Source organism: Lolium perenne, chromosome 3 (assembly GCF_019359855.2).
Source record: "Lolium perenne isolate Kyuss_39 chromosome 3, Kyuss_2.0, whole genome shotgun sequence".
NCBI lineage: Eukaryota > Viridiplantae > Streptophyta > Magnoliopsida > Poales > Poaceae > Lolium > Lolium perenne.
This window is the reverse complement of record NC_067246.2, coordinates 194,676,775-194,701,088: the sequence shown is the minus strand read 5'-3', so window position 1 is coordinate 194,701,088 and position 24,314 is coordinate 194,676,775. Positions and strand designations below refer to the sequence as shown.

At 47.2% G+C, this 24,314-nt stretch overlaps 2 protein-coding genes across 2 annotated transcripts; both read right to left on the bottom strand.

Annotated features, from left to right (window-relative positions):
* Positions 1-9,216: 9,216 nt before the first annotated feature.
* On the bottom strand, positions 9,217-16,250 carry LOC139838073 (uncharacterized). The gene is made up of 3 exons (XM_071827426.1): positions 16,086-16,250; positions 15,854-16,036; positions 9,217-9,285 (listed from the first exon to the last, which is right to left on the bottom strand). The coding sequence occupies exons 1-3, from the start codon at positions 16,248-16,250 to the stop codon at positions 9,217-9,219; spliced, it is 417 nt and encodes a 138-aa protein (XP_071683527.1).
* Positions 16,251-20,858: 4,608 nt separating this feature from the next.
* LOC127342969 (DEAD-box ATP-dependent RNA helicase 26) lies at positions 20,859-24,006 on the bottom strand. The gene is made up of 10 exons (XM_051369033.2): positions 23,658-24,006; positions 23,271-23,377; positions 23,115-23,170; positions 22,788-22,994; positions 22,495-22,701; positions 22,341-22,427; positions 22,149-22,244; positions 21,825-22,040; positions 21,569-21,751; positions 20,859-21,435 (listed from the first exon to the last, which is right to left on the bottom strand). Exons 1-10 carry the CDS (start codon positions 23,876-23,878, stop codon positions 21,208-21,210), a joined length of 1,608 nt encoding a protein of 535 aa, XP_051224993.1. The 5' UTR covers positions 23,879-24,006; the 3' UTR covers positions 20,859-21,207.
* Between the last annotated feature and the right edge of the window lie 308 nt (positions 24,007-24,314).

The following is a 24,314-nucleotide window of genomic DNA, read 5'->3' as shown; positions in this document are numbered from 1 at the left end:
AGCTCAAGTAGGGATTGTAGCTTCGGTGGATAGGACATTGAAACCCGTCAAGAACGTCCACCCAGTGCCGCTGCCTACTTCTACTAAGGCTGAGCTTAATAGGAGCAAGAGACTTGGTGGTCCAACTCCTTGCGGGTCTTGTACAGCATGTAGTCGAGGTAGGCAACATAGTGGTTCATCTATGGGTGCGAGGGCATGATTATTGGTCTTCCCATGGGGTCATGTCCTGGGTAGTAAATGAAGCGGGTATTATGGAGCTTGTTCATATTCTGTCCACACAGACGGGCAATTGCTTCTTGCATCGCTCTGACTAGTCCTTCCTTCCAAGTGCTTCCCGTTACAGAAAACCAGATGGTTTCCCATATTGGGCCTCCAAGCTTTCCTCTCAGATCTGTAGTAACTTCCCACCGAGGTTGTCCTCCCGATGGATTATTGAGGGGTACTCCGAAGAACTCGGGATACGGGCGTCCTAGATATTCAACCAGTTGTTTCAACTCCTTCTCAAACATGAGGTTTCCTCCGTGGCCAAGCTGATAGGACTTGCAGGTGTACTCCATCTGTGAGCAATTTGGATGAGTAAGTTAGATATGGGATCAAGTGTGCAAATTTTTATGTAGAATGTTCAAGGAAAAGTAAAGCATGAATTTCTCATTTTGAAAAAGATCTCAAGGATAAGAGTGAGAATAATTTTTTCACAAATATTCACTTCTGTGGTTTTGAAACTAAGTTTTGCAGACGTCCATTCTAACTAGGGTCTCCTAAGGTCAACAATGGCTCTGATACCAACTTGTCAACACCCGGATTTTTAAGTCCAGATGCCTATTATGCCATTCCTCGCAATCCCAGGAATATTGTTTTTGCGAGACATAATAGATTGATATCACAACACATCATTCATTTCAATACATAATCATCTTACAAATAAAGGATCACATGATCCAGTCTCATTACAATAATAGAAGTTCTATTGATCCATTACATAACACATAGCGGAAGCGAAATAGCGTAGTGGTAGTCCATCTATTCCACAGGCAACTGTTGACGTCAGGAGTGATCCTAGTTGTCGTAGACGTCTTGCTGTCCTTCTTCCGGGTTCTGGTACTCGTCTTCATAGTCTGGCCATTTGAATAGCCAGGGACACAGCCATGAGTACTTTAAAGTACTCGCAAACTAATACTAAGGTAAACACTATCAACTATAGTAAGGCGTTTCTAAGCTCTAGTTTTGTTTGCATAAAGCCAGTTTTATTTTATAAACACTTTAATACTCAAAGCCTCTTCATTTAACTAACTCAAGTGGGGACATTAGTGTCATTCCTACAACTCAGTTGTGATTCAAAGTCAAAGTCACCTTTTAATTCAAGTCACCAGTCACCATTCATATTTTTAGAAAAGTTCTGATGACGGAACAGTATGGCCTTTCCAACTGTCCATGACCGCGGACGCGGCTATTCGAATAGGTTAAACTCTGCAGTGGTTGTACACTTGTGCCACAACAATTGCAATAGTTCGTCAGGGGTAACTGGCCCTGATTTATCGTACGCAGTACGCGAACTACCAATCCTAACCTTTCATTTTCATACTCTAGTATAGGCACCTCTCCCCATGAGCTTGGCCTCCCGGTGAAAACAAACCGTCAACCCGGGAACTGCACAGGGCTTGGGTAGTACATTCACCTCATTTCATGTCATTTCACATTCAATGGAGGCAGCCTCGGCATAACCCCTATGAAGCTTGTTCAGAGGGAACCCATACTAAAATACATAAGTTTCCAGTCAAGCCTTACCCAGATTCAGGTATTGTGGGGGTACTTGTAAAATTGGAATGGTATCGCATCCGAACCCAACCATCAGTTTTGGTAAAATTCACCAAGTCATTCAAAAGTCATGTTCACCTTCAAAATCTCTCAATAGAATGACTCATCATTCCAAGGTTTTCAAAGTCATTTCAATTCACAAGTTCCCAACTGGAATAGTTACTTTTAATCTTTAGCACTAGCAACTAGTTATGAGGGGTGCTAAATATCTTGGAGCTTGCTAGGCTAAGTGTGATGCTCTTGTACTACTCTATGACTAAACCCAGTGAATCATAAATCAAAAAGTAACTTTGATAAATAAAAATTCAATAAAGCTTGTAAAGTAGAAACTTGGGATAGGATCACAAAGTAAAAAAGTAATGGTGCCTTGCTCTTGCAGAGCTTTGCACTTTGCAAGAATATAAGCTTGCAACCATAATAGCTTGCATTAGTCTAGCTTGCATTGGTAAATAGCTTGCCTTGATTGGTGAGGTGATCAAAGTGTTCTTCCTCTTCCTCTTGGTAGAAGATCTCTTCCTCTTGATAGTCTCCGGTACTAGCGTCTATAAACGAATACGAGGATACAATCACCAAACAACACTTAAGTAGTCTTACTTAGCCTTAATGGCTCACACCATGGATCTAGCACCACTACTTAACATTTATTCACAAATTATGCTAGGGTTTCTTACTTAGTATTAGGAAAATAATTTCCTCTCATTGAAATTGGAATTAGGGTTTCTCTTTGGTTTGGAGAAATAATTTCCTCTCATTGAATCTTCTTAAGATTTAATCTTCTCAAATAACCAGGGATGATCACATGATGACCAAGGTCAACACTTCACACTTATCATTTGAGAAAAGTGATTTAAATGAGATTCATCATCTCATGTGATTTAAATAACCATTGCAATTTAAATACTATTTTGATTTAAATTCCCCAAGTGAGCAAGTATGAACCCATGCAATAGAGGTCATCACATTACTTCGTAACACTTGAGAAACTGATTTAAATGAGGTGCTACACCTCATAGATTTAAATTCTTAAAATTTGAAATGGTTTAAATGGACTAGTATTGACTACATAGCCAATGTTTTGCTTCTAGCCCATGATCATGTACAGAACATATACTATATTTTTACATAGTAAATTAGAGTTTGTGAAATGTGAATTATAGAAATTGGATTTGCTTCAAAATTCAAATTGTTTGATTTTTAAGATTTATTTGAATACTGAAAAGTCTCTGTCTTGTTAATTTTTCTATTCAAATTATACAAAAGCTCTGAGGTTGAATCCAGTGGGATTAGTTAGATAAATTCATAAGCTTTCTGGAACAATTTGAATCACTCAATTTGGGTTTGTAGATTTGAAACTATTCAATTTATAGTAAGGGACCAGTATTGAAAATTGCTGAAACAATAATATTTGAATTTAACCAAATGGGCTAGGCGGGAACTAGATGGGCCAAATTGGTTTGAAACAGAGAAAGGCCAGCCCAGTAACGTTTCGGGCCAGCTGACAAGGGGTCCCACTAGTCAGTGACTTAACTCAACCGAATCGGTATGCTCTAACCTGGACCGTTGGATTAGATGTGGATCGGGCGGTGCAGAGGCGTCGTCTTTGTCGGGGAGAAGACCTTGCTGCCGCGGCGGAGGTAGGGGGTCGGCAGCGTGCTGGAGCTCCGGCGAGGGGCGGCGCAGGTGCTAGACGAGGTTGTCGAGGACGAGGATCCTACTGGTAGCCGTGGGAGGAGCGGAGGTGGACGGAGTCGCGGGATTGCACTGTGGCGGACTCCGGCGATCGATGGCTCAATTGGGGCTCTCTGTGGCGTAATCGACATGGGGAAGAGGTGGAGGAGGTCGAGGAGAAGGAGGGGAGTAGAAATGGTGTGGAGGTTGAAGTGCGGGAGCTTCTCCTTTTATAGGGTGAATGGTGCTGCGGGGTGCCGTGGAGGGTCATCGGCGGCAATGGCGCTCCAGGGCGCGAAGGGGCAAGCTAGGGGGCGCAGGAGGTAGGCAATGGCTAGGAGCTTCTCAACGTGTATCTGGCTCAGTGAAAAGAGGAAGGGACAGCTCGTATCGCTTCCACGACTGCGGCGTGTACTGGCAGCAAGAACTTCGATCATGGCGACAGCGACAAGTCCTCCGCGAGCTAGCGAGCATGTCTACGGGGTAGAGGAGATGGTGGCGACGCTCGAGACAGAGGTAGGGCTGCAGGGGAGGACGAGAGCGACGGCACACGCGCGTGCTCTGGCGCGTCCAGGACGTGCCCGTGCGCGCTCACCGTGTGCCTGGCATTGATCTGGCGCGTCTGGGCGTGCGACGTTCTGGCCAATGCCGAGCTGGGTTCGAGTCAGCGATGGTACTTGCGTGCTCAGGGAAGTGTGGGCGTGCTTGCTGACATGGTGCTCGAGAGAGGGGAGGGCCAGGGAGATGGAGTGCTTGTGTGTGTGGCATGGTACACGGCATGGTTGCAATGGTGATCATGTCTCCACTTTACTCAGTGCCAAAGGGCTTTGCTTGATGCAGAGGAGGTGCCAGGGTGTGATGATCACAAATAGAAAGTGGTGGAGGCTAAAAACCAGTGTGTAAAAGAGTGTATGTCAAATTGCAATTCATGCCTGCCAAGTGTTTGTGATAATGGCCGCAAGAACTTTTTTGTCAAATTTTGGAAATCTTTTTGGTGGATCTCAATTATATATTCAGAGAGGTAGAATGGTGGTGGTGGTGGTAGATTTGGTGAAGATTTGTGAGATTTCAAAATTGGGGTTATCTTCCCTTTGTTTCAATGTCACATCTTGTCAACTCTATTCTGGTCAACTTGGTCAAAGTCAGCACTGGTGGTCAACAGCAAAATGGTTCACCTTGACATATTCTTGGATGAGGTGGCAAGTGTTGACCAAGTTTGGTTGAAGAAAAGTTAAAACCAGGGGTGCAAAGTGGTGAAGATGTTATAAAATGGTCACATGACCATTATCACATGTTAGTTGAATTTGAATTCATCTTTGATTTGAATTGGGTTTCTTTGATTCAAAAGGGTGTGTTATTGATATATAAGTGTTTTACAAACAATGGCACAAGCAAAAGTGGCCTTGGTTGAAGATTTGCAAAATTGGCTAAGTGTATGTGAGTGAAAATGGAATTTTCTCACTATTTGATTTCTCTCCATTTGATTTGACTTTTCTTGACTCAAATGTGATTCTTATTAGTTTAGGAACATTTCCAAACCATTGAAACCATTCCAAATGGTCTAGCTCAAAGATTTGCAAAAATGGCCATAAACACATAAGAGGTGATGTGTCCATTTTTTCTTAATCTTGTAAATTATTCCCCTTGCTTTACTTGGGCATGGGTTAGGGTCCATTTAGGGTTAGATTAGGTTTAGAGATGGTTTCACACCATTTGGTCAAGGTATAAAGGCATAGGACAAGAATTGGGTATTATGGTTATGTGTCACATATGCCTCTATGCATATGTTGCATTTGATTTTCAATTTGACTTGGCTTGACCCAATTGGTGTTGTTGAGTGTTGAAATGGTATAGAGGAGTGATCCAACCATTCACAACATGTCTTAGGGTCAAGATCCTCAAATTCACAAATTTGCATTTTGCTCTCATATGCCTCTATAGCATTTTTATTTTCTTTTTATTTTCTTTTGTTTCAACTTGGATTTGGTTTGATAAGTACTAGGTAAGGTTTATGAAGGTTTTACAAACCTCTAAACAAAGTAGAAAGGCCTACGGTAAAGATTTACAAAAATAGCCATAGGCACATATACCTTTTTCTTATTTAATTTCCTTTTATTTTATTTTAACTGGGATGGTGAAAAGAGGGGTGAGGTTTAGGGTTTAAGATCATTTCAAAGATACCTTAACAAGCAATCATGGCAAAAGCACAAGAATTAAGCAAGGTCACTATGTCTCAAACTTAATTGAATAAAAGTTTTTGTTGGTTCCAAAATTTGGAAAAAGGGAAATTCATTTTCTTTCTTTTGAAATTTTTGGGATGTTACAACAAATCACAATCACCTTAACTTTGTACAAATAATATCTTAAGGGTTCAGGATGGTAACTGACCAAAAAAGAGAAAAGGCTATGTAGCGGCGATTAGAGTGTTCGTCCCTTCCCCCTCTATCCCTCAATGGTGATGTCAGACGTATGTCATGCCTCAGTTGGCCAATTGGGCCATCGAAGCGTGGCTGCCGATGGCCCCTTGTTGGTGTTAGGGTTTCTGTTTCATTGTCTAGCCTAGGGTGGTGAAGCGGTGGCGATATCCTGTAGTTAGAATAAACTCCTCGCTACCCTATCTCCGCTCTGGCGTTGCTCCTACCTTCGGTAGAGGTCGTGCAGAGTTATGTTTTTGCAACCGGCGGGCGTTGGTTTCCGGCGGGTCTGCTTGGATCTAGAGGAAGTGTTTGTTGGTGTGGTTGCGGGTTTGACTTTTCAATCTCTATTTCTCGTTGATGTGACTATTGTTGCTCTGGTGCAGCGGTCCTTTGGGGCCATAGCGCGATGACTTCTTGACTGTCTTCTTTTTTTCGAAAATTCCACCGATCCATTAATAATCATCAATAGTAGTACAAAGATGCCTAAAACTAATAAAAATTACAAATAGGTCATTGGACCACCTAGCGACGACTACAGACACTAGCACAAGCCGAGGGCGCGCCGCCGTCCTCGCCCCTCCATCACCGGAGTCAGGCAAAGCTTGTCGTAGTAGAGCTTGTTGTAGTAGACAGACGGGAAGTCGTGGTGCTAAGGGCCCAAAGGACTAGCGCACCAGAGCAGCAACCATCGTCAATGATGACAACCGTAGATCGGAAGAGACTGACCTGAAACCACACAATCGAACATGAGAGATGATCGGATCACGGGGGATCCGCCGGACACACAACTCCACGCGTCCTCTGCCGGCGCTAGATGCACCACCGGAGCGAGGATAGGACGGGGAGGACCTTATTCTGACTTCAGGAAGTAGCCGCCGCCTCACCATCCCGAAGAAGACACCGAAAACAAACTAAACGAAGAACTAAAAACTGAAACCTTCCCGCCGGTGAGAGGCCGCGGTCCGCCACACCTCCAAAGCCCCAAGGGCACCGGAGGCGGAGCGGACCGGCAGCGTCGCCGGTGAGAGGGACCAAACCCTAGATCGGTTTTAGAGCAGCCTCAAAACGCGTTGGTGTTTGACCGACCATCTTTCTTGACTGTCTTCTACAACAAGGTTTGAGAGGCTCTACTGAGGTATAGCGATGACAGTGGCCACATCGGTTCGCTTCGGTGCTCGCGGCCATCGCATTATTTCTATATACAACATATGCCAAAAAATGCAACCAACATATGCCAAAAAATTAAGAGGTATAAGTGAACCAACAATTATATCTTCACAGTTTCGTGCCGCTGGTAGCATGCAACCAACATATGCCAAAAAATGCAGCAGCAAGAAAAAGTCAGCACGAACGAATCACAGAGAAACTAGTTGGGTTTAAAACTGTGGATAGTTACCACCATTAGTCCTAACACTCTTTTCGTACCACTATACTATGTTCGTTCGCCACTTACCAAATAACTACTGCCACTCCAATTCGTTTCATCCGGACAACCATCTAAAACACGCCAAAGCCGCTGGTTTGTTTCAAAGAATTTTTTTGCTAGGGGAAGTAAAGAAAACGCAAGAAAGCTGACGTTGGCCGGGACGGTAGACGAAAGGCGTCGGAGACGACGAGGCCAGGAGCTTCCGTCCATGGCGTGGACGCCAACAACGGCGGAAGAATAATCCGCGTAGTTAATGGCGCTCTCGTGCCTCGCCCTTGTCCTTTGCGATAGTCGTTGGGTAAATTAATCCTTGTGGTTCCATCGATCAGACCGACAGCGAGCGCCTCCATGCGAGGAGGACGAGACAAGTAAAAATGTTTGTTTATGCCGAGATTCTGCGACCCGCGGCGTGATTCAGGAGATGCTGAATCTTGGAAAAATATCCAGATAAAAATACTGATCTGCATCTGCCAAATGCTTGGTCGGCTATCACGATCGATCTCCTCTCTCGGTTCTTCCTAGTCCTAGGTCATGTCATATCGGAGAAAACCCATTGATCAACATCGAGGGAAGCAAGAACTTGTAGGAAAGTAAAACGATGTAGACGGTTTGTTTTGTGTAAGACCGTATGCAGTTAATGTGGACTGCTCCATGTTCATGTATGCACGCACTTCATTCCCTGGCCGGTGGCACATGGGCGTGGGTGATCTCCATACTGATGGACTACAAAATTGATTGACCGTGGAATTTAGTCATGTAGATCGGCAGAGCATTCTGGGTTTGAATGCCTCGGACTATTTCAGCATCCGGTAGTGACTGGCATGCCCATCTGCAAGAGAGTGAGTGAGAGCATCGTGCAACAGCATGCTGCGTACTCCATTAACCATCACAGCTTAGGTCGGCGTAAATGAATGGAGCATACGAGTGACGCGTACTGGATCCGGATGTTCCCCCATACTCCATATCGGGTTCAAACGATGTAAGCAATAATCGGGCCATGCTTACCTCTGTTAACCATTAACCACCAAGGAAAAGTCATAAAATGAATGTAGCATGAGTAACGCGTACTGCATCAACATGCACGCCCATACTCCATCCATTTCAACTGATGCAGTGATGCGACATTGCGTCCATGCTTATCTCTATGGGTGAGCTGGTTAAAATCACGCACCGTCTTTTGTTGATGTCGGCGATGAGGATGTCCTCGGATGTCGTTTTCTTCCCCGGGGGTGCCATGGTGAAGCACCTTTACCTGCCTCATCTTCCCAGCCTTTGTATCTCTAGGTGAAAACCCTAGTTTAGGTTGTGGTTTGAACGGGCATCAGCGTTGTCTCATCGCATCCCCCTTGAAGCATCGTCTTGGAGGTCTGGTCATCGAGTGGCACTAGCCTTGTGACCTTCTGTTGTTAGGAAGCCTCCTCGGCTATGGGCTTTCGATGTCATCTACGAGCTTTTTTGGTGTCAGGTTTGGCTGTTTGAGCGACAAATCTGTCAACCAGGCGGGTGTACGGCCCTGGGGCCGGTGTGGATGTTAGGCTCCGAAAAACGTCGTCGTGATTAGGGTGATGTCTTTTCTCTCTTGAGTGACAGAGTCATCGGCTCACGTGGAACGTGACATCGGTTTCATCATGTGAGTAGTTGTTGTTGTACCGTAGTACCGGTTTTCAGCTAGTTTTTCTTATAGAATAGCCAAATCTTATATTTTATCATTTGGCATGACTAATCTCATCATTGTAACGCCGCACATTATTGTCATATAGTGATTTATAGGAGGAATAGAGCTCCACCGTTGTCGTGGATCCCAAACCTGGGTAACTCGTGTGTATCGTCGTCCCGGACAACCGCCCGCCCTACATCCTCTCTCTCTCTCCCCTCACCCCGAGGTGCCTTCTATAGTGTATGTGTCGACAATACCACGATGCCGCGCCTTAGGACTTGTTCTCTAATACCCAGCACCATCTGCATGGATGAAGCAATCATTGTAAGAAGTTAAAATTGACAGAGAACGGGAGGAACCAAATATCGAAACATCTAAACATAAATATTGGTATTGATCTCAATGCAAATATCACAGGATGTTGATATATCACCGAAAGCAATGTCAAGCCTCCCAATACAAACATCCAAACATAGCCCTACTTCTATTGTTGTTTTGCGCTGCTGCTTGAAAGGGGTCCTCCTCGCTGGCGCCCGCGCGCCTGGCACATTTCCTTTTGCAGAAGGATTGCTAGGCCAAGCTTTCTACTGACGGCCCATTATATTCCCCGAGCCATATTAGTTCAGGTTTTTTGAGAATCCATGAAAACAATTAGTGTCGTGTGTTTTCATAGGTGCACAATGAACATCTGGATGCCGATGAGGCCCTACTAGGGTGTTAGGATGGTGGACCGCATTCCAAGCACATCCGGCATAAGTTTGCATCCGTTCATACCGATCAAGAGTGGGTGTGAGCCAAGTAAAAGTTGCAAGAAGGGGTGGGGCACCTGCACCCCCCCCCCCCCCCCCCCCCACACACACACACACACACACAAAAAACCCCAAAATATATATGTGTGGATCATATAATTTCGCAAAATATAAAAATTCACAACTTCTATTGTCGTTGCTTCCCTGCTGCTTGAAAGTGGCTATTTCATCTTTTCGCATGACCGTGCAGACATTGGTACACTCATACAGTCATACCCCTCTATATATGTTTCTTCGTGTGCCTTATATCTACACCACTTTTGTAATCGGGCATTGGGGTGACACGAGGTGGTTAATGAAACTTAGTTTAAGTTAGTCTTGAAATCATAGTGTGGTATGAGCATTTATCAAGCGCTAGGGTGCTAGAAGCGTTGGTGATTCGAGATGGTGTAGTCGTGTAATTATTGAATCTGGTGCTAAGGAATTTGTCCAGCTCCATGCGGAGGAAGGGAAGGATATATCAAAATTAAAATCTATATGCCAGGAGACTAGGAAAATTACGAGAGCTTTTTCTAGCTTCACATTGGCTTTTGTTGGGCGGGATGCTAATCAAGCGGCCCATATTTGTGCTAAACAAGCTAGTTCAACTAGGAGTAGATGCATGTGTATCAATTATAATTCATACGCTCTAGTTAGCACTCTTTTGAGTGATAGTAGTCCGATTGATTAATCAGTAAAACTCTTTGATTCGCAAAAACAAAATCATAGTAGCCTAACTCTTTGCCCTGGTAGGATTATGAATTAGGCATGTATCCTATGTTATCCTTAGAATTCTATTTTTAATATTCCGTCATATCTATAATAAGTTAGAAGTTTAATTTAAGTTTGGATAAAATTAGAACCAAACTTCCGACCCTTATTATGAATGGGAGGGAGTAGTTCATTTCGTACATTTTGGTATTTTTATATTTTGGCATCTATTATTGGTCACGCTTTAAAGATCCTACGAAAATTTACGCGTACTATATTTTTTTAGGTATAATATCCATGAGAAACTTGCTAATTTGATGGGTCCGGTTCTCTACCTACGTAGCACAAGCAGCTATTCCAGAGACTTCCTCCACCTCCACCCGCTGCCGCCGCTGTTTTAAGAGCATCTCCAGTTATCGCGGCTCATAATCCTTCTCGTCGCCGCCGCCTCCCCCCTCCCAGATCCTCTCCTCGCCGCTCAAAAAATGTCGAGCTCGTCCTCCCGCAAGATCGCCGCGGCGAACGGCTTCGGACGCGGCAGCCTCACCGTGGCGGAGGCGTGGGCGCTGTACCACGCCCGGTATCCAGTCCCGCCGGACATGCGGCTGCCAAGCAGCGGCGGCTGGAAGATGGCCATGAACGGCATTGGCGTCCCGCCGCCGCCGAAGCCGGGCACGGAGCAATGGAGGGACGGCATCAGGGCCCGGCGGGCTCAACTCACCGCCGCCGAGCGGCAGATCCGACGTGGGCGGCGAACGACAACGACGCCTGGTGGAAGACGTACTTCAAGGCCAAGTACGACGTCGAGATGCACAGCACCACCGGCCTCATCGGCGGGCCCAACAGCTGGAACAGGGAAGGCCGCGCCCTGTTCTGGGGCGTTCCGGGGCGCACCCTCGAGAACGTCATCCGCGGCCTCCGCAACGGCGCTCCAAGGCTGGAGATGCCGTCATCGCCGCTGCCGTCTCCTCAATGGCAGCCGAGGAGGACGACGTACTCGTCCTCCTCGCACTCTTCTTCCTCGGGACCGGCGCGATCGACGCCGTCCTCGTCGTACCGGTCGGCGCCCTACACCGTCCCCAAACGGGAGGTCAAGGAGGAGCCGGCGACGCCCGTCAACACGAGGCGTGGCGGTAGCGGCAGCGGGCGGCAGCAAGGGAGGCGCGGCGGCGCCCTCCTCATCCCGAAGCCGGAGGTGAAGGAGGAGCCGGAGGAAGCGTCGCAGGCGGCGCTGGCCGGCGAGTACGAGCGGCAGCAGCGGCTCATCGCCAGCAGCGACGACCCCGAGGACTGCCCAGGGCTGCGGGCGGCGTTCTTGGCGTCCATGGACGACAAGGACGCCTGGAGGGGCGACCTGGACGCGGCGATCGCCATGTCCATCCGCGACTCCGGCAAGCCGCTGGTGGACCTCACCGACGATGGCGAGGCAGGACCAAGCGGCTTGGTGAAGGACGAGCCCGTGGACGAGCCCGTCGACGAGCGCGGCAAGCAGGAGGTCGTCACCGACGAGATGTACAACTTCCAGCAGTACTACGACGCCTCCGGCCGCCGCAAGTGGTTCTAGATTAGGTTTAGTTTTAAAGTTAGTCAAATTTCGTTCGAATCTATGTAAGTTTGGACGAATCTAATCGAATCTAGTTAAGTTTAAAATTTGCGAAATTTTGTTTGGGGGACGCGACTGGGGAGCGACGTCCCCCAAACGCGGCACGAACGAAACACGTTCCCCAAACGTTCAATCCGGCGCCGTTTGGGGGACGCCCTGACTGGAGATGCTCTTAAACTCCGGCAGGCGTCAGCTAGCGATCAACGGCAGGGCGCGGCGGCAGGTGGTGCTGTGCATGCACGGCAGCTCGACCACCCGCCCTGACCACCCAGCACATGCACCGCGAGCGCCACGTCCAACGCCCCAGCCACTTGGCGTCCGGTCTGGTGTGCTCTGCCTTTTGGCGATCATGTTCAGATTCTGTGCCGCCCTCACGCAAGCAGCGCTGGCACCCCATAACATAATGGCACTTGCGCACTGCTGTCCGAGGATGGTCACAGCTAGGAGCATAAATGGTACGGATAATTTTCGTTTCGAATCTGCGCTCATATTTGTTTTTTAGGATATATTTTTAGATATCCATTCGGTGTAGATTTAGATGTGGATAGTGATCAAGCGGATTCGGTAACAGATATGGCATTGATACTATCCGACAGATACAAATTATTCACCATTTTTTGCGGATTATTCGAGGTCCACAAAGAGGATATCTCTATAAAATTAGCTCAATCCTAAATGTTTAAACAATATAGTTAGTTTATTGGCTAAACTATGTGTGCTATTAGCACGCAATTTGCTTTGTTGTACGAACAAATGTGTACATTTAGCTATAGTCTATAATTACAAACACAGTTTACATAGAAAAGCATGCTTCTATTTTTTATATGTATTTTTGCTTAATAGTCCGCATCTGATCTGAGTCGGGTCCGAGCATTATCCATTCTGATCTAAATCTATTATAAAAATATAGTAAAAAAAATATGATAATAGCAATATCCGATTCAATCCGTTTACTCCGCAGCGCAATTACCGTGTTTAATTACACTGGCAGTTGACGGGTTTGACTTCACAGCACGCCACAGAATTAACAAATGTGCTAGCCATATTATACCGGATTAAAACGGGTGTTGTTGCGACGTTTGCCCCAACAAACAAAAGATTACCCGTAAGATTATCGAGCCACCCAGGATTAAATAAAGGCATTCTGCAGACTAATTGCAGACTTCGCTAAAAAGAGTCATAATATAGTCGAGCTTGCTGTCTGCAACCACTGCTACGAGATTATTGAGTAAGCTCAGCCGCCTTCAATAATCTCAGTACGAACTCTGAAGGATATCTAGCCTGGATGACAGACAATTCTCTCCAATACGCTCTTTCTGAATCCCTGCCATTCTCCAAACAAACACCCCGGCGTGCAGTGGGTTCCATCATCCAAGCTCCAACACAAATGTTGTGATGTTGAACGGCCGTGAGGCGCCCACGACGCTGGCATGGCTCCCGCCAAAGCGTCCCACCAACTTGACCAGGCACCGCATCTACCGATCTTGCATATATACTAGTAGTACCAGTTTCTTCCTGCCCTAAAGTTTCCACTTTCCAACTATGTATCTGTAATGTTAAGTGTCTACACCCTCCGTTCTGAAATATTCTGTATTCTAGACAAAAAATTTGTTTTGAAATACTCTATGTGTTTTAGCTTTTAGTTAACATGAATACAAAAAAACAAAGTGATCCTCCTTTATCTATTCGATATCATTATTTTCAACGTAAGCAGCTTGGTTGTTTACCAATTTAAGTAGAACTAATAAATACACTACTAATTTGTCTATTTTTTTCTAAAATGTAGAGTAAAAAAGAATGGGTGGAGTATGTATTAACTAGTGCATTGTAGCCGGATTTACAAATCCGAATATGAAACCACGTACTTAATTAGTTTATGCAATGTTTGTTCTTGGTCTGTTTGACGTTGTGTTAAGACACAAGCTACCGAAACTAATGAGCAAATCGGCGGGATTAGGTTCCAACTATCGTAGATTAGGTGGTGTGGCACATCGAAGCGGTAGCCTCAGCCTCCTATTCAGTTGTTGCGGTCCTATGCGGCTTGGTCGTGGCACTGTTTGGCTTTGGGTGGTGATTCGGGTGTTTTCGAGGCAGCAAGGTGATCGACCCCACTGGTTCATCTTCGGGCTATGCGAAGGTCATCATGGTTGCTACGTTGGGGGCGGCGGCCCTGAAGGCATGGTGCTTGGGTGACGGCTTGGAGACATGTGTGGACAACAAGTATGTCAGCTCGGCTGGTTCGTCTTCGGGCAGTGCAGAGGTCATTCTGACTTGTAAGTCAGGGCGGTAGCCCTGAAGTTGGAGGTGTGTTTGTTGCGTTGGTAGTTACGTTGTAGATGATGGGGCTCCTCATTTGTGTGGGTTTTCATCTCGAATTTCCTTATAAACCGTAACTAAATCATTCTTTGTATAGCTCTTTTTTTATTTATTCGGATGGCTGAAACGATTGCCTTAAACTAAAGAAAAAACTATCGTAGAGCACCGAGATGCTGAACCGACCAGCACTAGTTATGTCTAAGGGTTAGGCAAGCTGAACATGCCCAAAGATCAAGCCAACACGAGAGCAAGTCGCTATGTGCTTTTTGAGAGGTGGAATACTAAGACCTGAGGTGGTCGCACGATCCAAGTTGTGAACTAGCATACTTTGAAGTCATCCAATTATGTTTATAACTAGCGGAAATTCAATCCGGCCCCCGGGTGCGTATGCACTAGTAGCTATAAAGATGACTCCAATGCTGAATAAGAAGCAAGCCGTGTGATGTGGGCGCACCAAGATAGAATTTTCTCCTCAAACTTGGAGAGATATTCTTTGGACTCTCTCGTGATATGATTTGAAGCATACCATTCGATTAAGTGTTAATCAAGATTGTCCGATTGTGTCCGTAGCTGTATCATTGTTGCTGCCGCATTCACTCCAGCGCGCTGCTTTCCCTGTACGCGCGCGGCAGGCAGCAGCCAAAGCAGGCGAAGCAGGCCGTGACCACTGAGGTTAAACTCCGGCGGGCATCAGCTAGCGAGCGAGATCAATGGCGGCTTGGCGGGTCGCGGCCAGTGCCGCCAGTGGGTGGCGCTGTGCATGCACGGCAGCTGCCACGTCGAACGGCCGAGCCACTTGGCGTCGGGTTGGGTCGGGTCTGCCTTTTGGCGTGCATGAATGTGCCGCGATCGGGCGGTGCCATGTCACGGCTCACGCATGCAGGCTGGCACCCTATAATCAAAGAAATTTTCAATGGTCCTCGCGGTTGAGTTAGAGCATCTCCAACCGCTATATCGCGGCGCGCTATACGTCTGTTTCGGCGCGCTGCAAACCACTGGCGCGCGTGCTACCGATTTTTCCCCCGCCGGAGGCTGCATTTTGCAGCGCGCGTTGGTGCGGGAAAAAAGCACCTCCGCCGGAGGCTGTATTTTGCAGCGCGTTTCGACCGTTAATTTCAAAATTAATCAAACGAACGATTAAAATTTGATCGAAAATACGAATATTTAAAAAGTTCAACGATACAGCGCGACATAGTAGTCGAAAACGAAAATCTAAAGCTACTCGGAGTCCCAATCGAAGTCCGACGAGTGGGTGCTCGGAGTCGTCTCCGACACCGACGTCGACGTCCACTCGAAGGAGGAGGAGGAGGACAGAACGATCGTCGACGGCCCTGCGCCGTTCTTCTTCTCCTCCGCCTTCCTCGCCGCCTTCTCGGCCCTCGCCGCCTTCCTCGCGGCGGACTCGGCGCGGCGCTTCTCGCGGCTCGCCTTCTTCTTCGCCTTGAGCGCCGCCTTCTCCTCCTCCTTCTGCGCGTAGAAGGCCTCCGTCGCGGCGAGGTCTTCGGGGAAGCGCCGCGCCCACTCGACGCGCATCGCCTCGTCGCGCTCCGCGATGAGGAGGCGCTGCTCCAACTCCCGTCGCCGGCGCGCCTGCTCCTGCGTGATGACGGGCGGCGGCGGCGCGAGCATCTCCGCCTGCTCGCGGGTGTAGACGTCGTGGAAGTTCAACGACCGCCGGAGCGGCCGAGCCGCCACGCGACGCGTCGTAGGCGCGCGCCGCCTCGTGCGCCGTGTCGAATGTGCCGAGACGGATCCGCTCCTCGCCGGAGCGGATCTCCGCGTCGAATCGGCCGCTCGGCCGCGCGCGGACGCCGTGGTAGCCGGAGGATGGGCGGCGGCACGCCGGCATCTTCGCGTCGTCGGGGAACGGCCGGAGGTGGAGCAGCGCGGGAGGGAGAGCGGCGGGGAGAGAGAGAGGCGCGGGAGGAAGACGCGTGGGAGGAGTGACAGTTGACGCTTCGCGCGTGTCGTCTATATAGCGCGCGCGGCAGCAGACGCGGCAGATTTCCCGCGCGGGATGGCGCAAACGCGGACGCGCGGCAAACTTTTTAGCACGCGCGCTTTTTTCCCGCGTCCGCTGGAGCTGCGCGCGAGCGTCCGCGCGCACCAAACCGACGGTTTTTTTGCCGCGCGGGCCTTTTAGCGCGCCTGCTGGAGATGCTCTTATGGCACCTGCGCGCTGCTAGAGGATGACCACGCCATGATTAGTGTGTTTAATTACGCAGGCAGTTGACGGTTTTGACTTCACAGCACGCAACTGAGTTAACTAACGCAGCTAGGATTAGACCGGATTGTTTGCGACGTGCCAAGGAATTGGCGCCCGTAAGAGACCAGGAGTCAGGATGTTTGGTGTGACGTTTGCTCCCGCAAACTAAAGCTTAGGGCATCTCTCCGGCCAAGTTTAGCTTCGGGGGTGGGGGCCTACTCTTTCTTAAAAGAATTGTTTTTCTACTTTTACGTCGAGCTGCGGATATAAAAAAATTAAGCCGTATTTCTTGTCCGTTTGAATCGGGACAAGCTACAGCGGCCCGACATAAAAAATAGTTTATTTTCATTCATAGGAAGCATAATTTTACATGGATAAATAAATGGATAAAAACATTAAAAATAACGGGCCGAGACCTAGGCCTATTCTACTGGTCGTTGACGCCCACAACTAGTTGGGTGCAACACTAGCAGATAGTGGACCGACAGTGGAGGAGGAGGGACGGCCGGTGCAGCCGGTGGTTGCTGATCCCAGAGATAATTGGGCGTCCCGGAAGGCAGTGGATACATCGTTAGAGGATGTTGGGGATAGAACGGAATTGGCGCGGGCCACTACTCACAAGGCGATGGAGATGGCGACGCGCACGAGGTGTCCATGGCATACCTTAGGGTCCCATCCTCGGACAGACCCAAAAGCATGAACAACGCGGCATATAGCGAGGCAGCGCTTGTGGCGGCGGCTGGTCCTGCGAGGCCTTCATGGCCAGCCTCATCGCCTCCTCATCCTCATCCATGCCTTCGGCATGATAGGGAGCTGGTCCACCATGCCCTCCTCCTTGGCTTTCTCCGCGAGGTTGCCGAGGTAGTCCTCAGTGTCGTTCACTTCCTCCTCTCACGTGTTTTGGTCACCATCATACGCCTCCTCCTCGTCCTCCACCGTCACTTCCGGTGCCGATGAAGCGTCATTGTTGAATTGGTCGTCACCGAGGAACCCTACATGGTAGCGCGGTTCGCGCTGTTGAACATAAATATATAACATAGCCTCCTTCCATTAGTTTGTACTGATAGTTTAATTGGATAGTGCAACAATTCTATATGGTATCTGTGCCACGAGGCCTTAAGTTTAAGACCCTGCTCACGCAGTATTAAAACAAAGGAAAAAATACCATGCGTCCTACACCGAATCCACTCTAAGTACTAAAATAAAATAGACGTGAGGAGAGTGTTGAATATAAATATACAACATAGTCTCCTTCCATTAGTTCGAACTGATAGTTGAATTAGCTAGTGCAGCAATCATATACCCACTAAAGGTGGCCGAAGGTGTCCCACATCAGCGAGTTGAAACCGTATGTGGGGTCATCGATGAGGTTTGGATGCAGTAGGGACCATCGTCTACCGATCTTCTGGCGCCTCCCCAAGCCATGGCGCGACACCGGTGGCATCGGCACCCTCTGGTGGCTATGGAGCCAGCCACCGGGTGAGGTGGACCTTCTTCCAGCCTAGAGTGCACGGCGCGCGCCCGTCGGGGCCTATTCCACGTCGACGGTGGTGGGGATGCGGATGTGCCGCTTCTTCTTCTTTGCCGACAACGATCCGGCCTCATGGTCGTTCTTGGGCTTCCTATATGGCCACCCCTTGCCATGACCATGGTGAAGTAGTGCTCTTTGAGAAGCAGCAGGAAGGGCAATGCCACATGCGCGGTTTGGTCGATGGAAGGCCGATGCCAATGGCGTTACCCATAAAAAGGATGGGTGTGCCACCGTATTCAATGTCGGCGCTCGTCTCCAAGTGTGTGCCTTTGATGTCATGTAGAAGCTTAAGTGTGCCATTCATGGTGCCACATTGGTCAGCACATGAAGAAGGGGAAGTGATGCGCCCGTGGCACCGCTGCCACACGAGCGTAAGGCGAAATAGGCGATCACCCGAGCAATCCATGTTGTGTTCACGGCGACGCATCCACGGTCCCATTTTGAGCCATGAGTGGGTCGCAGCAGATAAATTGGTACGTTCGCGTCCGACCGTTAAGCTTAGGGTTTCACTGAAAGTGTTCGCACACACTGAAATGGATCACGTTGGTCCGTTTAGGTCGAGCCGTGAGAGATGCCCTTACCAAAAGGATTACTGAGCCATTCTCTAATGTGTAGGCTAATTAAAGATTTCACTAATACTAGTCCTAATATGGTCGAGCCTGCTGCTACCTGCAATCACTGCTACGAAATTATTGAGTCTGCTCAGCCGGCTCCAATAACCTCAATACGAACTTTGCCGGATATCTAGCCTGGATGACAGGCCATTTCTCAGATACACTCTTTCTGAATCGTCGCTACCTCCAAACAAACACCTCCCGCGTGCGGTGGGTTCCATCATCCAGGCTCCAACACAAATGTTGTGACGTTGACCGTGAGGCGCCCACGACGCTGGCATGGCTCCCGCGAAACCCTCGCACCAACTTGACCAGGCACGCTCATGCGTAACCTGCATCTACCAATCTTGCATACCAGTTTGTACATCCGCTATCTGCAGCCATTGTTCGATCCGATCTGTTCCTAACTAACTTTTCCTCGTCACGAAAATGTACCCACAGCACCGTACGAATTATAAAAATAAACAATGCACCAAGTGAAATCATTCCTGTCGTGTGGTGCATTCCACATCCCCCTTTGGTTTTAGTGGGTTTTAGTTTCTCAACTGTCGGATTTGCTTCATGATTCTCTCAAGAGCACAATCGTCGTCTTCTCTCTCACTCTCACACATCACGCTAGCGTTAGTGCAAAATAAACTGGTGAGTCATGCATGAGCTTAACAAATGAGGACTCCCTCCTTTCAAAAATATAAATTACTCAGTTTTATCTTGATATGAATGTATCTAGATTTATTGTAGTTATTTATTATCGAATGGAGGTTGTTCTAAAAACCCGGCTCAAGTTCTTAACTGAATGAGCTAGGAGTGTCAGAATTTTCCAACTTGTCAAGTACAACGAGCTTAAATTGTTGAGTAACCGGTATACCTTAAGCTGCATCTATCCTTGTGATCAAAACTTACATTGAGACCCATTTTCTGAATCGGACCAATTTTGAAGAGGCCATTGAGACCCATTGTGATCTTGTGTCTTCTCTATTTGCGGAATAAGACAAATCAAAGAGGGCTTTGAGCCCCATGCACATAGCACAGCCGACAGATACAACAGCCAAAACAAGCATTACAGGCAAGCAACGATCCAGTGATCAGCCGAAAGCAACATAGAAGAAGGGTCAAGTTTCTCAAGATAGCTGGTGCATCGATGCGTGCATGGGAAGCTCTCTCCCGTTGTTCCACACTTCCACCTTGTCTCTAACTAGATGGGAAAAACTTGCTGCACAGATCCATGGACCGACTGAAGATTTCGCCTACGTACTGCGTTCCTTTCCGAATATCATACGGCCTGCAGACGCAGATGACATCGCAGCACCAGCAGCCCACCTTGTCTCAGACTAGTTCTAGCAGCTTGAGCCACCTATCTGCAATTTTGCCATGGAGTTAGTTGCGTGGCCGCCGACCTGCAAGTGGCCATGAAGAAGCAGATGCACAGACGTTTCACCCTGCATAGAACACAAGTGGCGGCATGTAGCCTAACTTATCGGCCTCAGTTGTTAGAATCTTGCTGTATGCAAGAGCAACGCTGACAAATAAAATCTGAACTGGCACACGCCTTCCTTTTCACCACCTGAACTGGCATTTTCCATTCCCGGCCATCCCACACTGATGAGCTCGGAGATGCAATTTTGGATAGACAACTAGGAGCAAAGGAAACAAATGGCACAACGAAACTGCGAAACAAAAGCTCTGGCTTCGCTGCAGAAGCAAGAAAATATAAACATGCTCAGGTAGAAATTGGCACAGCGCATGGTCCTAAAATGATGCAAACAAAAGATGACTAGGGATAAAGAGACGAGAACAATCTGTCGTTCCAACCAGCTGAGCTTCTTAGGCCAAACACTGAAACACTGAAAGAGGCAAAGTGGTGACAAAATGCTCAAAATCATGCCACACCGTGGATTGCAACAAGAACTGTGAGTACTTGAAACCCAGTTTCAAGATGGAAAATGAATCAATTTTCTAAATTCTCTCGAGAAAAAAACCAAGAGAAATTCTTAAGTCGTGGTGCAAAGACTGCTAGCTTGTGAAAAACATAAGCAACAGCAACAGGTTACATTGGCACAATACAGGCACTGCAACAAAAAAGAACGTAATGCGGGCAAAGCTAAGTGATTAATGAGACAGCATAGGCTGGTAATGAATAATGATTCTGATTCCATATGATAGCATAAATGATACAAGCTGATAAATAATAATGTTGCAATGTGAGTGCATTATATATTGTCATTGACTAGAGGCGAATTGCCAAATACGCATTTTTTTCACTCCTCGGAACAGCTCAGGACCATATTATATGAAGGAGCATCCCAAGCTTCACTCGAGCTCGATTCAGAAAGAGCACGGCATCGGATACAGCAGCGGTGAAGCATAGTTTACGAGGCTGGGTGAGAGCACTATGATTGTTCAAATGCCAATAGTGTGTTCTAGCACACAAGTCCTTCTTGACCTTGAACCATCAGATTTACGAAGCCCTTAGTCCAGGAACATTTTGAAGGCCCATCTTCCGAAGAATGAGTCTCGGTATGGCTGGCGGAATTTCAAGCCCCATACTCTGACTGAACTCTTCTGCAAGCTTGACAAGTCTGGACTTGTTTCCACTGACGGTCTTGTTTGAGTTGTAGTACCCTAACCATGCTTGATAGGCTGATTCTTTGGTCTTCATCTCTACTTTTCTGATGGCACCTTGGACCTATCAAGTCAAGGAAACATAAAGTTAGAGATTTCGTAAGAAGCCTGGAGTAGAATTTCTTGCTAAATTTGCACCAGTGTCCAGATTACAAAGTGAGCTAGATGAGAAGGTACTAAAATTATATACTGCTTACTTCTGCTTGAATGCTTGGATTGACTGGAGGTGCCACAGTTTCTGTTATTGACAAATCATTGACGCTATTAAGGAAATGTGTTTCCCAGGGAGCCAACAGTAAAATGCCTTGTCCTTCCTTGCCTTTCCGTCCAGTACGACCAAGTCTATGTATATACTGTTGCCTATCAGAAGGCACCCCAACCTGAAAGAGCAAATAAGCTTTACAAGAAATGTACATGCGTATTTTCGATAAAGTCTACAACAACAGAACCTACCTGTACGACAAGTGAAACATCTGGATAATCAACACCACGGGCAGAAACATCAGAACTGACTAATATCAAACCCTTTGACCTTCTAAATTCATCTGAAACCTTAGTTCTAGCAGATTGCGTCTTCCTTGAATGGATCTCTCTTACATTCAGTTTCAGCTGGGAGAGAATTTCAGCAACAAGCTTGGTCACCATTGCTGTAGTACAGAATATAATCACCTGCAAAATTGCAATGTCACGCCAGAAAAACCCAAAGATGTAAGCTTGCACCTTGGTGAGAAGAAATATTAACAATAAAAACAAAACAAAACTAGCGAGATAACTTACTTTGTATTCTGCATCTTCAGCAACATGCTTCTTTAGTACACCATATATTATAGAGAAGTGCAATTCTAATGGGGCAACCATGTACATCTGATTTACCTGATACATAAGCAATAATGGAAGGTATTTGTGAGCTAGTGCCAAGCTTACTTCAATATTCTAGCTTAACAACTCAGGAAAATGACAAATCTAAACCTGCGCATGTGTCTCCTCGTCACCCTCTTGAACAGTATTGATGAACTTGTAATCCTTGTGCATTGCTAAATGAGATATTTGACGGACCTAACGTAAACATTCAACTGATCAGATTGTTTCAGGTACAAAGAGGTGGTCTGAGAAAAGGAGATACCTCTGCTGGGACAGTAGCAGAAAATAGCAGTGTTTGTCGCTCTTTAGGAATGAAAGAAATTATCTTCTCAATATCTCTTTTGAATCCCATATCCAATAGGCGGTCAGCTTCATCAAGAACAAGAACCTTCACACCTTTAATCCTGGTAGAAAAACCAGGTGTATTCTCAAGATGATCGATGAGCCTTCCAGGTGTAGCAACAAGAATCTGCTTGGTCGGCACTAAAATATTAGTACATGAACTGTATTCCAGATATGAACAAACTGAAGTTGATATAGTTTACGGGTACAAACCTGACATGGTGTAGATTTCATGCTTCGTTGCTCTTGAGGTAATCGTGTGCCACCAATTACAACCTGCACGTCCAGTGAGCTATGATACTTAAGAAGCTTCCTAGCCTCAACAGCCACTTGGTTTGCCAGCTCCCTAGTAGGGAGCATCACCAGCAAGTTTATCGATGTAGAACGGGGTAATGTAGAGAGAAGTTCAATGGCTGGAAGCTAGCAATAAGAATTTGAAACTCAGTCAGACTGGTTAATCCCCACGACAGCATGACTGCAATAACTCATGGACTGCAAAAACCATCAAATTGAATAGTTGTTCTGAAGGGGAAAGAATACCAAAAAGGCAACGGTTTTCCCTGTTCCAGTCTTTGCTTTTGCAAGAACATCTTTGCCTGCAGCCAACATATTATGCAATAATTATCTTCAGAGTTTTCCAAGAGATTGACATGGTAATACACAGCGGAGTTAAAAATAGTTTGCATTCTTGCTGACCTTCAAGAATTACTGGCAGAGTTGCCTCCTGGACCCGGGTCAGCCTTTCATACCCAGCATCTTTGATTCCTTGCAATGACAATGGGGAAACAGCACACTGATCAAACCTGCAATAAGCATAACAATAACATTACAAACTAACAAAGCAGAAAAACAGCCTGACACTAATGCAATCCCCAATAATGTGATGAACACAAACAGGGTAGCCAGCAGTGTCGCAAATTACAAGTCGTTTGACGCCAACTAAAGATAATAATCATAGCTCGTAAAGCCGAGGACCAATATTAATCACACAAGAGATATGCTGTATGGTACTACATGATTTGCACAGTTATGCAAATATTTCCTGCGCGCATTCAAGACCAAATATGCGGCGCACGCCATTACCGTGTGCCGCTGAGGTACGATCCGTCCACGCCTCCTGCTGCGGCGCTGCTACTCGGCTCGACATCCATAGCCGTAACCTCCGGCTGCACCACGGCCACCTCGCGGACCTGGTCGGCACCTCTTGGCCGAGCCCTGGGGAACCCGGAGCCCTCCTCCGCGTCCCTCGGGCGCCGCCTCCGGTGCCGCTTCGGGGCAGCCGCGTATCCAGGGTTGCCTGACATGATCCCGCTGGGGACGTCGGTGATTACGATTTTGGCGGCGGCGGCGGCGGACGGGCGGGAACGCGGAGGTCACAAACTCGGAGTCGCAATGACCTAGCTAGGAAACACGAATACGGACTTCGCGTTTGCGACAGCAATTTATGGGTTTCCAAATGCGCACCACTGCAACCGCACAATTGATTTGCATTTAGGCCCTCCAGAGAAAAACCCGTTAACCTTTAGTCCTGTTATATAGCCTTATAACCTTTTTTTTTTAACAGATATATATATATATAATACTGGCTAGCAAGCCGCCTCATTAAAAACCTTCCAGCCCGCTTAGGTACCCTGGAAGGAAAAGAGTGCGTCTGAAACTTGCCGCCCAAATCACAGTATTGTTACATCGTCAAGCAAAAAAGGTAAAAGAAATCTAGGGGGCTCATCGTCCCAATTACAA

Coding starts and splice junctions, on each gene's coding strand:
- LOC127342969 (XM_051369033.2), bottom strand. CDS start 23,878: ATGTCAGGCAACCCTGGATACGCGGCTGCCCCGAAGCGGCACCGGAGG. Junction 23,171..23,270: donor TCTGCCAGTAATTCTTGAAG/GTCAGCAAGAAT, acceptor TGTTGGCTGCAG/GCAAAGATGTTCTTGCAAAA. Junction 22,041..22,148: donor CTGAAGATGCAGAATACAAA/GTAAGTTATCTC, acceptor GCAATTTTGCAG/GTGATTATATTCTGTACTAC.
- LOC139838073 (XM_071827426.1), bottom strand. CDS start 16,250: ATGCCGGCGTGCCGCCGCCCATCCTCCGGCTACCACGGCGTCCGCGCG. Junction 16,037..16,085: donor ACGCGTCGCGTGGCGGCTCG/GCCGCTCCGGCG, acceptor ACCCGCGAGCAG/GCGGAGATGCTCGCGCCGCC. Junction 9,286..15,853: donor CGCAGAAGGAGGAGGAGAAG/GCGGCGCTCAAG, acceptor TCATCCATGCAG/ATGGTGCTGGGTATTAGAGA.